General features: G+C 40.8%; 1 protein-coding gene across 1 annotated transcript in view; it reads right to left on the reverse strand.

Moving 5' to 3' along the window:
- The window catches only part of TTC6 (tetratricopeptide repeat domain 6), a 220,782-nt gene extending 205,498 nt beyond the window's left edge, over window positions 1–15,284 (reverse strand). The window contains exons 1-2 of the mRNA XM_079912364.1: window positions 15,188–15,284; window positions 3,216–4,172 (exon numbers count right to left, since the gene is read on the reverse strand). Coding sequence (XP_079768490.1) covers window positions 3,216–4,172; window positions 15,188–15,244 — 1,014 coding nt within the window. The 5' untranslated portion in view covers window positions 15,245–15,284. The remainder of the gene's footprint in view (window positions 1–3,215; window positions 4,173–15,187) is intronic.
- Between the last annotated feature and the right edge of the window lie 308 nt (window positions 15,285–15,592).

The raw sequence follows: 15,592 nt of genomic DNA on the forward strand, positions 1-15,592 counted from the left end.
ATAGGGCCATAGGTTTTTCTGTGGTGTTTGACTAAAGTAGCACAGTTATTGTCTAAAAGTTTCATCTTGCTAGGCTGCCCCTTTCTTGATCCTTAGCTAAAGAGAGCAGGCTTTGGCTGGGGCTTTTTCTGTCTGCACCCATTGGCATTCTTAGGTTGCCAGCTTCTTTAGCTCCAAATCTGGCAGACATGAGACCAAAAGAAAACCTGAGAACTCATCAGGTTATGTGATTCCTTGGATCCCAAAGTCCCTAGCCAGTCTGCTTCTCTCCACCTTTTGGAGTCTTCTCATGTTTGTTTTATAAATAACATCTAAGGTTTGTACTTAGTTGTACTTAGCAGGAAGAAGAGGCAAAAGTACATCTATTTCATCTTCCCTAAAGTTAAAGGCAGGCATAAGTTTTATGATAAAACATTTGCTTGTGGGCTATACATTATTTGTTTAAAGAAGACCTTGGGACATGAATTCCCTCTTACGTGGGTCATGTTAAGCCATTTTTCTTTTGAGCTATATGGCCAAAAACAACTACACATGACAGAAGCCAGGATGGGCTGATTCCTTCATCCTCAATTAATATCTGGAAGGTAGTCTCTGAACTTCAGTCTCATATAATTAGAATGTATTTTGTGAGTGATAGTATTGAACTCCTCAGTAAAACAAACATAGGACCTTATAACATTTCTATCCCTCCTACCATAGTGTATGCATACTGTTTAAGACAGTAGGTCCTAACTAGATGGGAGGTTAAAAGGGGAGCAATTTTGCTCTTCTCCCCAGGGTCTCATTCAGCAACATCTAAAGATATTCCAATTGTTGTGACTTGGTGGTGGGGAGGGTGACGAGAGGATCATACTACTGGCATCTACTGGGTAGAGGCCAGGGATAATTCTAAACATCCTACAATTACAGGACAGCCACCCACAAAGAAGGATTATTCAAACAAAAAGTTAAGTGCCAAGGTTGAGAAACCCTGGTTTAGATGTTTGACCTACATTTGACAGCTGAGTTTCATCTTTAGATATTCTGTGTACCTTTTGGCCTATGTAATTGTTTGTGGAACTCTGAATGCTAGGTCTGAAAGGGCTCTGCCCAAACTCTAAACAGAGACAGCACACCCTACCAGGACTGTCTTATCCTTTGGCTTTCCCTCCAGGGACTGGCTCCAAATTAAGATGTCTAAAGTAAAGAACCATATTCCTTGCTTATCATGGAGAGAACATTGTTTATATAAACTCCAAATGTTTAAAACAAGTGTCCTTATTGTAATCTTAAGAATTTTTAAAATCATAATTTAGATACCACTTTTACACTTGCATTCTCACCGCTTTCTCTTACCTACCCAGCCATAGCCATTTCGACAAATTCCCCATTGTTCTCTTCTCACCCTAATAAAACTTCTGAAACCAAGATAATGCAAAGCTCCATCTTCTGGAATTGTTGGGTGGGGGGCAGGCAGAGGCAAAGTTTTAAAAGCAAGAACAAAATCTAGCTACACAAAAAAATCAATACAATGGAAGGCAGGATGGGACTGAGGCATTTGAAACTGGCCAAGTCTTACAATGTGGGGCTAGTTAGTGACCCTGGCTTCTGACCCTAATCCTTCAGGCCACTCTCCTACATAAAACAATTCAGGTAACTGAAGCACCAGAAAAGGATACACAAGAGAAATGGAATACCAGAAAGAACAGAATTCACTGTCCCAGGGCCCATTCGTCACTGATACAGTCCCTTCTTATATTCTATTCTATTTGAACCCTTCAAAATGTACTTTCTCTATGGGGCCTTGCTCTAAAAGTGTAACTTTCCCCAACTGTACAGGACCTCGAGCCAGCTTCTAATATAGGCCCCTCTTCATGTCACATGCCTTGACTATGTCACAGAGTTCTTCTCACAGGGGCAGGCAATGAGGCTTTGTTCTCTCCATTGAGGCTCTCCAGTGTGCATCCCTGATTCATTTTCTGTTAGGCCCACAGAAAACCTAATTAGAAATACCCATTTTGAAACGGCCTGAGCAGTCACACTGATCTTGTTCAGTAACCGTATCGAGGTATGGGTCTTAACTGAAAACATTTGTCCCATTCTGCCGACAAACATTAGGTCAAAGACGACACTGGGGACTCTTGTCCTTACACGTTTTTGTTTCCCTAATGGGCTTTAGGATCACATTCCTTAAATCACAGCCAAGAGTATATTCTGGGCTGAAACTATTTTAAAGACATAATGTGGCAGCAGTATTCTGTGTACTAACAAGAGGTTTGGAGCTGCAGCCAAGAACAGTAATAGAATCTTCTTCCCCCCTAAGTGCCATTCTCATTACCATTCTCAAAAAAAAAAACCTCTCTCTCTCTCTGTCCTTTCCTCCTTCCCTTCTTCCCTCCCTCTCTCCCTCTCTCTCTTTCTGTGTGGGACTCAGATTCCCCTGCTATTATTTTTACTTTGAAGGTCCCTGTCAAGGCAAAGTCTATATAATGAACAAAATATCTTAAACTGTGACACTATCTAGCTTTGCTCCCTGCTGGGGACACATCACAATCAACAAATAGCCAGCCCTGGCATGGTTCCAGTCTACTCTCTGGGGTGTGACCGGCTGGGATGGAATCCCAGCTCTGCTCTGCCTTAGTTGCAGGACTGTGAGCCAATCCTCTTAACCTCACGAAAGCCAGGAAGCCTCTTACGTAAAATGGGGCTCTCATGGGTACCCACCTGATGGGGTTGTCATTGGGACAAATAATCACTTATAGTCGCTATAATTGGGAAGACCTAGAAAGTAAATTTTTTAAAGATATTTTAGGAGAACGGTTTTCACTGAAAATAGTACAGAACTCTTGTAAATTCAACTTATTAGTAATATACTGATCTTCTTAAGATATAGATTCACTGTTAATAATAATAAACTGTACAGAAAAATACTCTTTCATATAAAACATCTGCTAAATCAATACTAAATAATCACAAAGACTTTGAAAGGAAAGGTTACCAGCGATGCATTACTCAGGTCTAAAAACTAATGTTCTTTGTACCAGTTTTTGAAATATACTCTCAATTGTTTTCACTTTTTAAAGAGGATATACTCCCTCGATGGAAAATTCAAAGAACCTGAATAACACCCCAGCGTTTTGTCTAGCTTATAACACACCACATGCACTTATTTTATGTTTGTATCCTTAAGTTACATTTACCCAGGAGAAATACTACTCTCCTTTTGGGTCACCTACTTCCATTTTAATGTCGTAGCTCTGGCCGAGGACGCTCTGGATGAGCTCTTTGATGCTCGGGTTGGAGGCCTGCTGGGCCTCGGACTGAAGCGGGGCGATGATCTCGATGGATGCCGGGATCGCTCGCACGGGCTGCGGGTCCGGCGGGGCGGCCTCCCGCGCGTCACTCGGCGGATCGCTCTCGCGGTTGGTTTTGGAAACCGACACGGGGGCTTCCCGCGACTCGCCGCGCGAGCCTTCGCGCAGGAAGCGGGTGTGAATTCTCACTTCACTCCGCCGGCCGGCCGCCTCCGAGTCTCCCTCGTCAGCGGACAGGGAGCCGCCCTTCGTCTCTCTGGCCTTGCGGGCCTCCGCGAGCCGAGCCGGCTCCTGGCTCGCGTCGCGGCCCCCGGCCGGGTCGAGGACCGGCTTGGAGCCCGCGGGCCGTGGGCTCCTGGCGCCCTGGTGCGCCCGGACCTTCCCCCTGGGCGCAGGTGGCGGCATCAGGACCACGGGTCTGGACGTGCTCGCCCTGGAGGCGATGACCGGCGGCTTCTTCTGGGGCCGGTGCCGGAGGAACGCGGAGCTCCGCAAGTAGAAGTCCTGGGGGCAGAAGGGCTGGGTCTTCCCGGAAGCGGCCGCCTCGCTCGGGCCCGGGGGCCGCGCTGCGCCTCGGGGCGCCGGCTGCGGGAGGGCCGCAGCGAGGGGCGCACGGCCTTTGGCCCGAGGGGAGCCTGGTGGCTTTTGGGGTCTGGCGCGGGAAACGCTCCACTTCCCCCCATGCCGGGCCGGACCGGGGATCCGGAGGCCGAAAACAGGGACTTCACCCACAGCCGGCTTGGAGGCCAACTTCTCGAATCGAAGAAATTCCTTTTTAGTCTCCTTGCGAAACTTCTCAAGCTCTTTAAAGATGTACGATTCTTCTTTGTATTTCAGTCCAAAGTGCTTAGAAATCGTGGACATCTGGACTAATTTGTCCTGTGAAATAACAGTAAATTAATATACATATATACATGAAAACTACTGATAAACAAAATTCCAGCTCAAAAAAGCTTCTCATGGTAGAGCGCTCACTGTGCTTGCTGAAGCACGATGGGTAGTATTCGTTTATATCATTTTAAGTCCAACTATTGGCCTTTTCACAGGAATAATGAAAAACCTTTAAATCAGTAACATTTTCACAGTGAGAGTTTCCGAAACCCCTACTGGGTTTACTTTAACGTTTCTTTAGACTATAATGTGGTGCCCCAATTCCAGGCAAGAGAGACCACACTCCACATAGGCCTGGAAAATCTAAAGTAACCCTGCCAAGAAGGGAGAACAGAGGTCAAATGTGGCCTCGATCCTACCTGCAAACATGTTTTTCAATTGCTCAGCGTTTTTCAAAAATATTAATTCATAGCCAACAATTTTAAATTGAGAGATTTTCATATAAAAATGCAGATTTGCAGTTTCTCTGGAAAAAAAAAAATGAAGGCTCTGGCAATTCAAGACCCAAATCCCTACTCTTGTGCAGGGTAGCAATTTCCCTTTACTTCTCCAGCTGGTCCCAGGTGTCTCCATTTCCTACCCAGCCCACTTGCCTCAATGTTTGACAAGAAATAAAGCAGAGTGTATGAAGGGCGAGAGGTGATCAGCCACAAGGTAGGCTGCAGTGAGATCAGGAGGCCTTGAATGCCGAGTGTTTGTACTTTTTCTGTGGGCTACTGGAAACCATTCAAAAACTTTTAACAGAAAAGTGGCTTGATAGGTTCTGGGGCTTGGGGGATACTAATGTTAAGTGGGAGAAAGAATAGAGAGAGGGCAAGTATGAGTCTGCAAGGCCTAAGGCCTGGGTTTGGTAACAGAGCCGAGTGAAAATACTATATAAGGTAAAACTGATAGGATCTGGCCAATGACTAGGAATAAATAAAATAGCAACTTTGAATCGCTTTGATGAAGTCTTGGTCATAACCAAGTACATAAGAAAGCTGTTGCTAGTCACTGAACTTTACGCTTAAAAACTGTTAAGATGGTAAATTTTATGTTTATGTGTATTATCACAATATAAAAGAAAAACTTATGCTATTCAGCAGAGCCAGCTATCTATGATTACAAGTGAATTTTGAGATCTTGAAAGCTCTGGGATCAATACCAAAAGCCAAGATAACAAGAAATACAAATAGAGAATGGCTAATGACAGAGTCTTCTGACACTCACAGGTGGGAGGTGGGAGGAGCTAGAGCAATCACAGAGTTGGGAAAATGAGAAGAGAGTTCCACAGAACCCAAGGAGAGAAGAGTGTCAAGAAATAAGGGTAAAACAATGAAAATAAAAGCAGAAAGTAATAAATTAGAAAAACTAATTTACTTATTTCTTAGAAAACCCAAGGCCAAGGTTCTTTGAAAATAAAATAAAATAATAAAGCAGAAATACCTCTGGAATATCATCATTATTTGCAAATGTGATTATCTACCTAGAAAACATAAGCACTAAAAGAACTGTTTAGAATTATAATAGAGGTCTGCAAGGCATTTAAATTTTTTAAATTAATACCAAAAAAAAAACCCAATAACTTCCTTTACACCAAAAGCATAATGGTAAAATTCCATGTATAATTTATTTAAAGGAGTAAATATCTAGGAATAAACATAACAAGAAATGTGCTGAAACTTCATGAATAATTTTTTTAATTTTACTGAAGGACATAGAAGAAAGACTCTACTAAATAGGCAGTTAATGTTCCTTGGTAAGAAAACCAAATATTTTAATTTTATCAGGTCTTCCCAAAATACTGTACTGGTTTAATGCTATCATAATCAAAACTGAAAAATGATAATTTGAAAAGTAATTCTGGATTCATTTGAAATAATAAACAGGGTAGATTAGCCAAAATTTTGAAAAAGAGAAATGAGGGAGCACTTGTCCAGCAAGATAATTAAAACTCATATGGATATAAGAATTAAAATTGAAACACTGCCAATAGAATCCACATGTAAACTGAATGAGCAAAAGAATTAAGAATAATATGGGTTATATTATAATAACAGCATTAAATAACAGCATTAAAAAGAAGAATTAATCAATACATTGTGCTGAGGCAATTGTTTGACTATGATGGGGGTAGGGGTGGGTGGTGAGGGGGATCACTGCATTTTATGCCAAAATACAATGGGTTAAAACAAATATGGAAAGAAATATTTTCTTATGTTCCTTTGCATTTCTTTGCTTATCACCTGTCCACATTTCTTGGTTGAATTTCTTTTATATCCCCTCATAAGAGAGTTATTTTTACAATTAGATTTCTTCGTTTATCATGTAGTGAGAGCAATATGAAGAAAACATCCTCTTTAGCCTCTAAATAAAGTCATATTGGTTTTAATCACTAAAATAGCCATTTTTGGTTCTCCAGTTCAAGACCCTGCTATATGACAGAGCTCTCATCTGGGAATCAATAGTCTTTCTTTCTCCACCCAGCTCCACCACTGACTAGACCTTGGACAATTTAATACTATCCATAACAAGATTTCTTATTAAAAAGTGAAAATAGGGCTTCCCTGGTGGCGCAGTGGTTGAGAATCCGCCTGCCGATGCAAGGGACACGGGTTCGTGACCCAGTCCGGGAAGATCCCACATGCCGCGGAGCAGCTGGGCCCGTGAGCCATGGCCGCTGAGCCTGCGCGTCCGGAGCCTGTACTCCGCAACGGGAGAGGCCACAACAGTGAGAGGCCCGCGTACGGCAAAAAAAAAAAAAAAAGTGAAAAAAATCATCTGTTGCCTCTTTTCCAAGCTGTAGAATATGAACATTAGAAATGACTTCTAGGGCTTCTCTGGTGGCACAGTGGTTAAAAATCCGCCTGCCAATGCAGGGGACACGGGTTCAAGCCCTGGTCCGGGAAGATCCCACATGCCACAGAGCAACTAAGCCCGTGAGCCACAACTACTGAGCCTGCGCTCGAGAGCCCGTGAGCCACAACTACTGAGCCCGCATGCCGCAACTACTGAAGCCTGCGTGCCTAGAGCCCATGCTCCGCAACGAGAGAAGCCACCACAATGAGAAGCCCACGCACCACAATGAAGAGTAGCCCCTGCTCACCGAAGTGAGAGAAAGCCTGCACGCAGCGACAAAGACCCAATACAGCCAAAAATAAATACATTAAAAAAAAATGAAATCACTTCTAAAGCCCTTAAGGAAGTTTCCTTATTTAAAAAATGCTGTAAAATCCCCCTCATAGTGTTTTGGCTGTTTATTGTTTGCACAGGTGGTAATATGCTCATACTGACACCATCTGCATTTCTTCCTACAAAAGACTGAAAGGTAGTAACTGGAACAGAGTACAGACCAGAAACACATTAGTACCTGGTGGGAATCTGATTTGACTCTCTCAACTGCACTTCCCTTTTGTTTCTTAGTTCCTGCTTTGTATTCCTTTCCAACTTCTCTCAGGCCCTTGGTTTGCTATTGAAGTTTAACAAGTAGGTCATTGTTCAATATTTCTCAGTACATTCCCTTGAGTTCTTCATAGGAAAGTTGTTCTTTATATGTAAAGATGAACCAATAGGAAATGGAACTTCTATTGTGTTTTCAAGGTAGGTGGTATCCCATTGTTAAATGGGCCAATCCATCAAAGCCAGTGCCTTTATCACCCCCAGCCACACCTTAACACTACAAAATGTATAAAATGATTTTTAAACATCCAATCTCATGGGAAAATAACATGTTCTCTTTTTTTTTTTTGCTAGCAATTTATTAAAAGAAAGAGACCAGTTCTGGTTTGAAGATACTCAAGGAAAAATAATGTAGCTGTCCCAAAAGAAGGAAGTACTAATCTACATACTAATCTACATACATACATGTACTAATCTACATCTACATACAGTACTAATCTACATACAGGGTCACACCTGCTGCTCACTATCTAGGTTGACTGTTTACCCTGCACTTTGAAATGGGACACAATGTGCTTGAAATCTTTGCAACCTGAGCAGTAATTTCACTCTCCTCTTCCTTCCCAACTGTTGGAACTCTCTGCCTTTTCCTTCCTCCTCCACCAGGAGGTTCAATGCCTGAGCAGTGAGGCAGTCAGAAAGGCCAAGAGCCAGCCTTCTCTCCTCTCCCGCCAAGTCTGGTCAGACATAAAAAGGAAGCTCTCGGCCCAAAACAGCTAAAGGTCCAGGGAGGGCTACCTGTGTGAATTCTCTAGACTCTGAGACTCTGCTCTCTGGTTCTTGCAGGTGTGGTTGTTCCTCCTGTTAGAACAGAAGATCCAGAACTCTGCTCTAGACTCTAACTAAAGGAGAAATAAATAAAGCAGGTTACCAGATGACCTGGTTCCAAGTCACATGAACACCCCACACAGGGCCTAGCCCATCAGAGTATTGCATTGGGAACTGAGCCAAAGCCCCAGCCGGTTATACGAATTAGTTGTCCTTGACCTCTTCCTATATATAGTCACCTATATACAGGCACCTATATACAGGCACTTCGGTGGGAAGAGTGACCCATTAAGGACAAGATTTAGGTTCTCTTGAGTCCATAGCCAGATATCTCAATTCACTTCCTAAATTTCACACCAACATCAACTCCCAACACACAGCAGCAAAGTTCCAGAAGAAATGTCCAAAGACAGCCTATCTCATCTAGTAAAGTCTTCAGCATTGCAAGGAAGATAAAAATATTCTGAAAACCATATTTGTTTTTGTAACATCAATGGTAGAAATGAGATCTGTTTGCACACTGATTATAATTTATGAAAAAGTCTAAAAGGAAATATACAAATATTTTAATGATTTGCTAAGACACAGGATAACAGCAATTTTTTCTATTATCCCACACTTTCTATAATACGTGTTTTCTGTTTTTAATCCTAATAATATCAATAATAGTAATTAACACATATTGTGCTGGTTTAAAAGTGATATAGAAAATAGAGAGAACCTGGGCCTCCCTGGTGGCACAGTGGTTAAGAATCCGCCTGCCAATGCAGGGGACACAGGTTCAAGCTATGGTCCAGGAAGATCCCACATGCCACAGAGCAACTAAGTTGGTGCGCCACAACTACTGAGCCTGTGCTCTAGAGCCTATGAGCCACAACTACTGAGCCTGTGCTCTAGAGCCTGCGAGCCACAACTACTGAGCCCATGTGCCACAACTACTGAAGCCCACGTGCCTAGAGCCTGTGCTCCGCAACAAGAGAAGCCACTGCAATGAGAAGCCCGCACAGCTCAACGAAGAGTAGTCCCCACTCTCCACAACTAGAGAAAAGCCCACACACTGCAACAAAGACCCAATGCAGCCAAAAATAAAAATAAACAAATAAAATAAATTTAAAAAACAAACAAAAAAATAAAATAAAATAGAGAAAAGATGTTTTTAAGCTCATAAAAGATTTTTTTCTTAACTATTCAGAAGCCCACGGAAATTTCAATGACTATAAAAACATAACTCTTTATAACCATTAACTAGAGTATGTCCATACCCTGTGAATACATATATATACATACAAAATACATGCATACATAAATATCTAATAGGTAATAGAACAGCAAAATGCTCTCCCTGCCTTTTTCTTCTCCCCATGTTTTATCTTTCCTTCTTGGACTTCCTTCATCTAATTGCTTAAATAGCCAAAACAGGAAAATGAAAGGAGGGGTTTTTCTTAATTATTATCATCATGCTTTTGACATGTGAAATGTTGCATGCTCTCAATTTCAAAAGCACTTTGTTGGAGTTTCACATCTACATCTTACAGACCAATTCCACATTAACAATAATTTATAAACTCCAGACAAAATATAAAAAACAACTACCTGAGGATTCTTAGAAGTAAACAAAAGCAGGCAGGTTGTGGAGAAGAGTTAAAACTTATAGAAACACTGACCTGAAGGTGAGTTTCCAGGCTTATTGTGGCTTTTCCCTAAATGCCTTCCATACTGAAGGATGGCATAATGCAGGTGGCAAAGACTTTGATAGAAAGCTCTTCCTCATTCTGGCCAGAAGAATTAGAGAAAAGAGCCCAGGCAACAACCACCACTGAGGAGTGAGAGAGAAATCCCAGAGGAGAGAGAGCCAGAGAAGTTAATCCCCCAATTCTGTGCTTAAACGCCACACAAGTCTAGACTGACCTCTGAACATTACACATATGGGACAAACTCAAAGCTCAATAATAGTACCTAACACTTATATTGTGCTGGTTAAAAATGATATAGAAAATAGAGGCAAAGGCTTAAAGAGCTGAACTGAGATTTAGCTGAACTTAACCTCCAACCACAGAGAATGAGATGGAGCTTACAGCGAGTCTAACCTGGTGAACTGCCTGCTAAATGAAAAAAGTAAACATTCTTCAGAGGGATATAACAGAACCCAGAGTTTACACAGTCAAACATTCACAATGTCCAGGGTATAATCAAAAAATACTTGGCATAAAGAGATTCAGGAAAATGTGACCCAATGTCAAGAGCAAAGATTAACGGATGCCAGTCCAAAGATGACCCAGCTGTTGAAATTATTAAACAAGGACTTTAAGGCAGCTCATAGCTTAACTATGCTCAATGAAGTAAAGGAAAATATGTTAAAGAGGAATAAAAAGAGAAAATCTTAGCAGAGAAATAAAGAAATAGAAATTTTATATCTGAAAAAATATAATATTGTCAATACAAATTTTACTAATGGAGTGGAGATGTCAGAGAAAAGAGTCTTCCAGAAAACTGGAAGATAAATTAACAGAAAGTATCCAATATTTAAAAGAGAGAAAAAAAAGTTTTAAGAAAAAAAAAAGTCCTCAGAGCCTTGTGAGGAAATATCAAAAGCTCTAACATATGGATTATCAGTATCCCAAAAGGAGAGGGCAGAATGGAGTGGAAAGAATATTTGAAGAAATGATGTCTGAGAATATCCCAAATCTGGAGAAATACATAAGTTTATAGATTCAAGAAACTTGGAATAAAGAAGATTTTATTACAAGCTCGATAAAGAAAATCCATGTAAGCTGCTGGAAACCAAAAACAAAGATAAAATACTGAAGGAAACAGAAAACACATTAATTATAGAGAAATAATTCAAATGACCATGGACTTCCCACAAAACATCCCTGAGACCAAAGGACAGTGAAACAAGATTTGTAACATGCTAAAAGACAAAAAAAACTGCCAACCCAGAATTAGATATCTAGTAAGCATATTATTTAAAAAATGAAAGCAGGGGCTTCCCTGGTGGTGCAGTGGTTAAGAATCCACCTGCCAATGCAGGGGACACGGGTTCGAGCCCTGGCCCAGGCAGATCCCACATGCTGCGGAGCAACTAAGCCACAGCTACTGAAGCCCGCATGCCATGCTCCACAATAAGAGAAGCCACTGCAATGAGAAGCCCGCGCACCACAATGAAGACCCAACGCAGCCAAAAAGAAATTTATTTAAAAAAAAATGAAAGCAAAATGAAGACACATTCAGATACAGGAAAACTAAGAGAATTACTCACCAGCAGACTAAAACTACAAGAAAGGTTAAAGAAAGTTTTTCAGGCTGAAGGTAAATTAAAGGAGTGGAAAATCAAATTTTTCAGGAATGAATGAAGATCAGAAATGGCAAATATCTGGGTACATTTAAAAAAACATCTTTTATCATGTTTTTAAAAATTGTATGAACATTGTCTCATGGGGTGTTTGTATACATATGACAACATTGTCTCATGTGATGTTTGTATACATAGATGTAATGCATATGACAACTAAAGAGACTGGGATGGGGGTGGGTAAGGGAACTATGGTTGTTAAGATTTCTGCATTTTATGTGAACTAGATCAATATTAACTCTAGACCATAAAATGTTAAGGATATATATTGTAATTCCTAGAGAAAAAATTTTCTTGTGGCCTGTGGGATCTTAGTTCCCTGACCAGGGACTGAACCCGGGCCACCGCAGTGAAAGCACTGGGTCCTAACCACTGGACTGCCAGGGAATTCCCTGAGAAACAATTTTTTAAAGTAAAACAAAAAGGTGTAATAAAAAAGTTAATAGATAATAAAATAGGAATACAAAAAATTATTGAATCTTAGAAAATATTTTAGACTTAATAATAGTAAAAATACAATATATCAGAATGTGTGGGGTACAGCTAAAGCACTGATTAGAAGGAAAAGTACAGCTTAAATGCTTAAATCAGAAAGAAAAAAAGGTCTAAAATCAATAACCTAAGTTTCCACCTTAAGAATCTAGAAAAAGAGGAGTAAAGTATACCCAAAGTAAATAGAAGGATATAAGTATAAGGACATATATCAATCAAATAGAAAACAGAAAAGATAATTGAGAAAATTAACAAAGCCAAGAGCTAGTTCTTTAAAATAAATCAATAAAATTTTTATAACCCCTAGCTAGACTGTTCAAAAATAAAAGAGAACAAAAATCACCACTATCAGCAATGAAAAAAGGATTTCACAACAGACCCTAAAGATAGTAAAGGATAATAAGAGAATATGATAACTTTATGCCAACAAATCCAATAATTTAGGTGAAGTGGGCAAATCTCTGAAAACTGCAACTTACCAAAATTAAAATAAAACAAAAAATAAAATAAGAAACTGAAAATCTTAATAGTTCTATACTAATCAATGTAGTCATTGCCAAAAATCTTACCACAAAGAAATCTCCAGGACCAGATAGTTCTCTCAAACACTCAAGAAACAAATAACATCAATCTTACACAAATATTTTCAGAAAATAGAGGAAGAAGGAACTCATTTTTTGAGATTTGCATAACCCTAATACCAAACCTGACAAAGACATTCTTTTAAAAAAGGAAAATTATGTACCAATATCCTTCATAAACATAGATGCAAAAGCTTTAAATAAAATATCAAATAAATCTGAAAATATACTTTTGAAAAGAATAATATATCCTGATCATATAGAGTTTATCCCAGAGTTAAAAAATTGATTTAACATTTAAAAATCAATATAATTCGGGCTTCCCTGGTGGCGCAGTGGTTGAGAGTCCGCCTGCCGATGCAGGGGAGGCGGGTTCGTGCCTCGGTCCGGGAGGATCCCACATGCTGCGGAGCGTCTGGGCCCGTGAGCCATGGCTGCTGAGCCTGCGCGTCCGGAGCCTGTGCTCCGCAACGGGAGAGGCCACAACAATGAGAGGCCCACGTACCGCAAAATAAATAAATAAAAAATAAAAATCAATATAATTCACAACATTAACAAAATGTAGGAGAAAAAAAGTATGATCATTTCAATAGATAGTGGAAATCACATGAAAAATTCCAACACCCTCTATGATAAAAATAAATAAGTAACTCTGGGAAAACTATGAATCATAGGGAATATCCTCAATTTGATTAAGAGAATTTACAAAAAGCTTGCAGCTAACATTTTATTTTTGCTTTCCCCCTAAAACTGAAAACTAGCAAAAATGCCTTGACTCTTAACACATCTATTCAACATTGTACTAGAGGTCCTAGCCATTGCAACATGACAGGGAAAAGAAATAAAAGGAAGTAAGACTGAAAAGGAAAAAGTAAAACTGTCCCTATTTGCAGGTGACATGATTTTTAGGTTAAAAATCTCAAGGAATCTACAAAACAATTACTAGTGCTAATGAGTGAATTATCTAAGTCATACAATACAAGGTTAACGTACAAAACCAATTGTATTTTTATATACTAGCATCAAACAATTGGAAAATAATGCCCCCCGAAACATAAAGTACTTAAGAATTAATCTAATAAAGACGTCTAAAATCTCTACACTGAAAATTCAAAACACTGCTAAAAGAAATTAAAGATCTACATAAATTTAGGAACCATGTTCATAAACTGGAAGACTCAATATTGTTAAAATGGCAATTCTCCCCCTAAAGATCTATAGATTCTGTGCATTCCCAATCAAAATTACAGCACAGCAGGCTTTTTTCTAGAAACTACAAGCTGATTATAAACTGTATACACAAATTCAAAGGTCTTAAAACAGCTAAAGTGATTTTTTTTTTAAAAAGTAGAAGACTTACACTACCCAATTTCAAAACTCACAGTTTATTCAGTAATCAAGGTAAGGGTCCTGGCAAATCATTATGCTGCGTAAAGGAATCCAGACACAAAAGAGTATATATTGGATGCTTCCATTTATATAAACTTACAGAAAATGCAACCAATTCTATGGTGTTACACAACAGATCTGTAGTTGGTTGGGGGCAGTAGGAGAGGGTGAGAGCAGGGGTGACAGCAAAAGCAGTAGAAGAATGAAAAAGGTTCTGTTATTCTGATTGCAGTAATTGTTTCAAAAGTGTACACATCTGTCAAAACTCATCAAATTGTACACCTGAACATCATACAAACCATAGATTTTGTACAGCTTATTGAATAAAAATTATACCTCTATAAAGTTGTAAATAGGGGGAAATGTTAAACTTTTATATTTGAGTGTTAAAAATAAAAAAGAATTATTGAACTTCTTTATATCCTTGCAGTGGTAGTCCCCAATACATTGACTGTGGATCTGTGGCCTTCGATACCAAATAATTTTTGAATTAAGCCTAGAGTGTCCCACTGCCTACCGAAGAGTTTTAGGAATCACACTCAGGAAACAGCTCCCAATTCCGAAGTTAGACACACTGACCTCAGTGGGGGAGGTCACCTAACGGTGTTTAAGGTTTGTCCAAAACAACCAGCCCCCTGTCAAAGGATAGCAGAAAAGGTCAGGGAGTTGGATAATTAAATTCCCTCCACTGTGACCTTTCGCCCTCCCCACCGCCCCTCCGATTCCTCCTCCTTTTTTGCCTTCCTTACTCATTCTTTTCCCTACAGCCCAGTCATCACAATCTACCCATTATTGCCTCCCACCAGATTTTCACTCCTCTCAGCTCCTCCTCAACCCTTGCTCCCAGCCCCAATCCCTTCTCCAACCTCAGCCCTATTTTCCGCCCTGATTTTCGTGGAGATTAGAGGGGCGGAACAAAGGAGACAACTTCTCCGCCCCAATATCGCAGCCACTCCTTCCCACAGCCTCCCAGACGAAGTTACCTGCGCCGCAGTGCGCGTCCTCCTCTCACCCGCCTCCCGGGGCGCCTCTGCTCCCATTCAGGTGGCGGGGAGGTTGTCAGGGCCACGGCCCAGCCCAGTATCCAACCGGCCTTTCCCGGTCTGAGCTGCCGGGTGGGCTCGCACCAGCTCTCTGGGAAGGAAGAACGCGCGCCGTCGCCCAGCAACAAGCCGCGCGCGCACCTCCGCCCCGGCCCTCTCGGATTCATCCGCGCTATGGGCTACCACTCGCGCGTTTCTGCTCGCAGAACCAGCTCCAGGACCGCCTTGGAGTCTGAGCCCAAACTGTTGAGAGGCCTCACCTCCCCGGGCGGTGTAGACGCTGGTTCCAAAGAGTCTCCTGGAGTAGTGTCCTAGATCGCTGCTTTTGCCCAGCTTAACCCAGCT

This window comes from Stenella coeruleoalba, assembly GCF_951394435.1.
Source record: "Stenella coeruleoalba genome assembly, chromosome: 2".
Classification (NCBI taxonomy): Eukaryota; Metazoa; Chordata; class Mammalia; order Artiodactyla; family Delphinidae; genus Stenella; species Stenella coeruleoalba.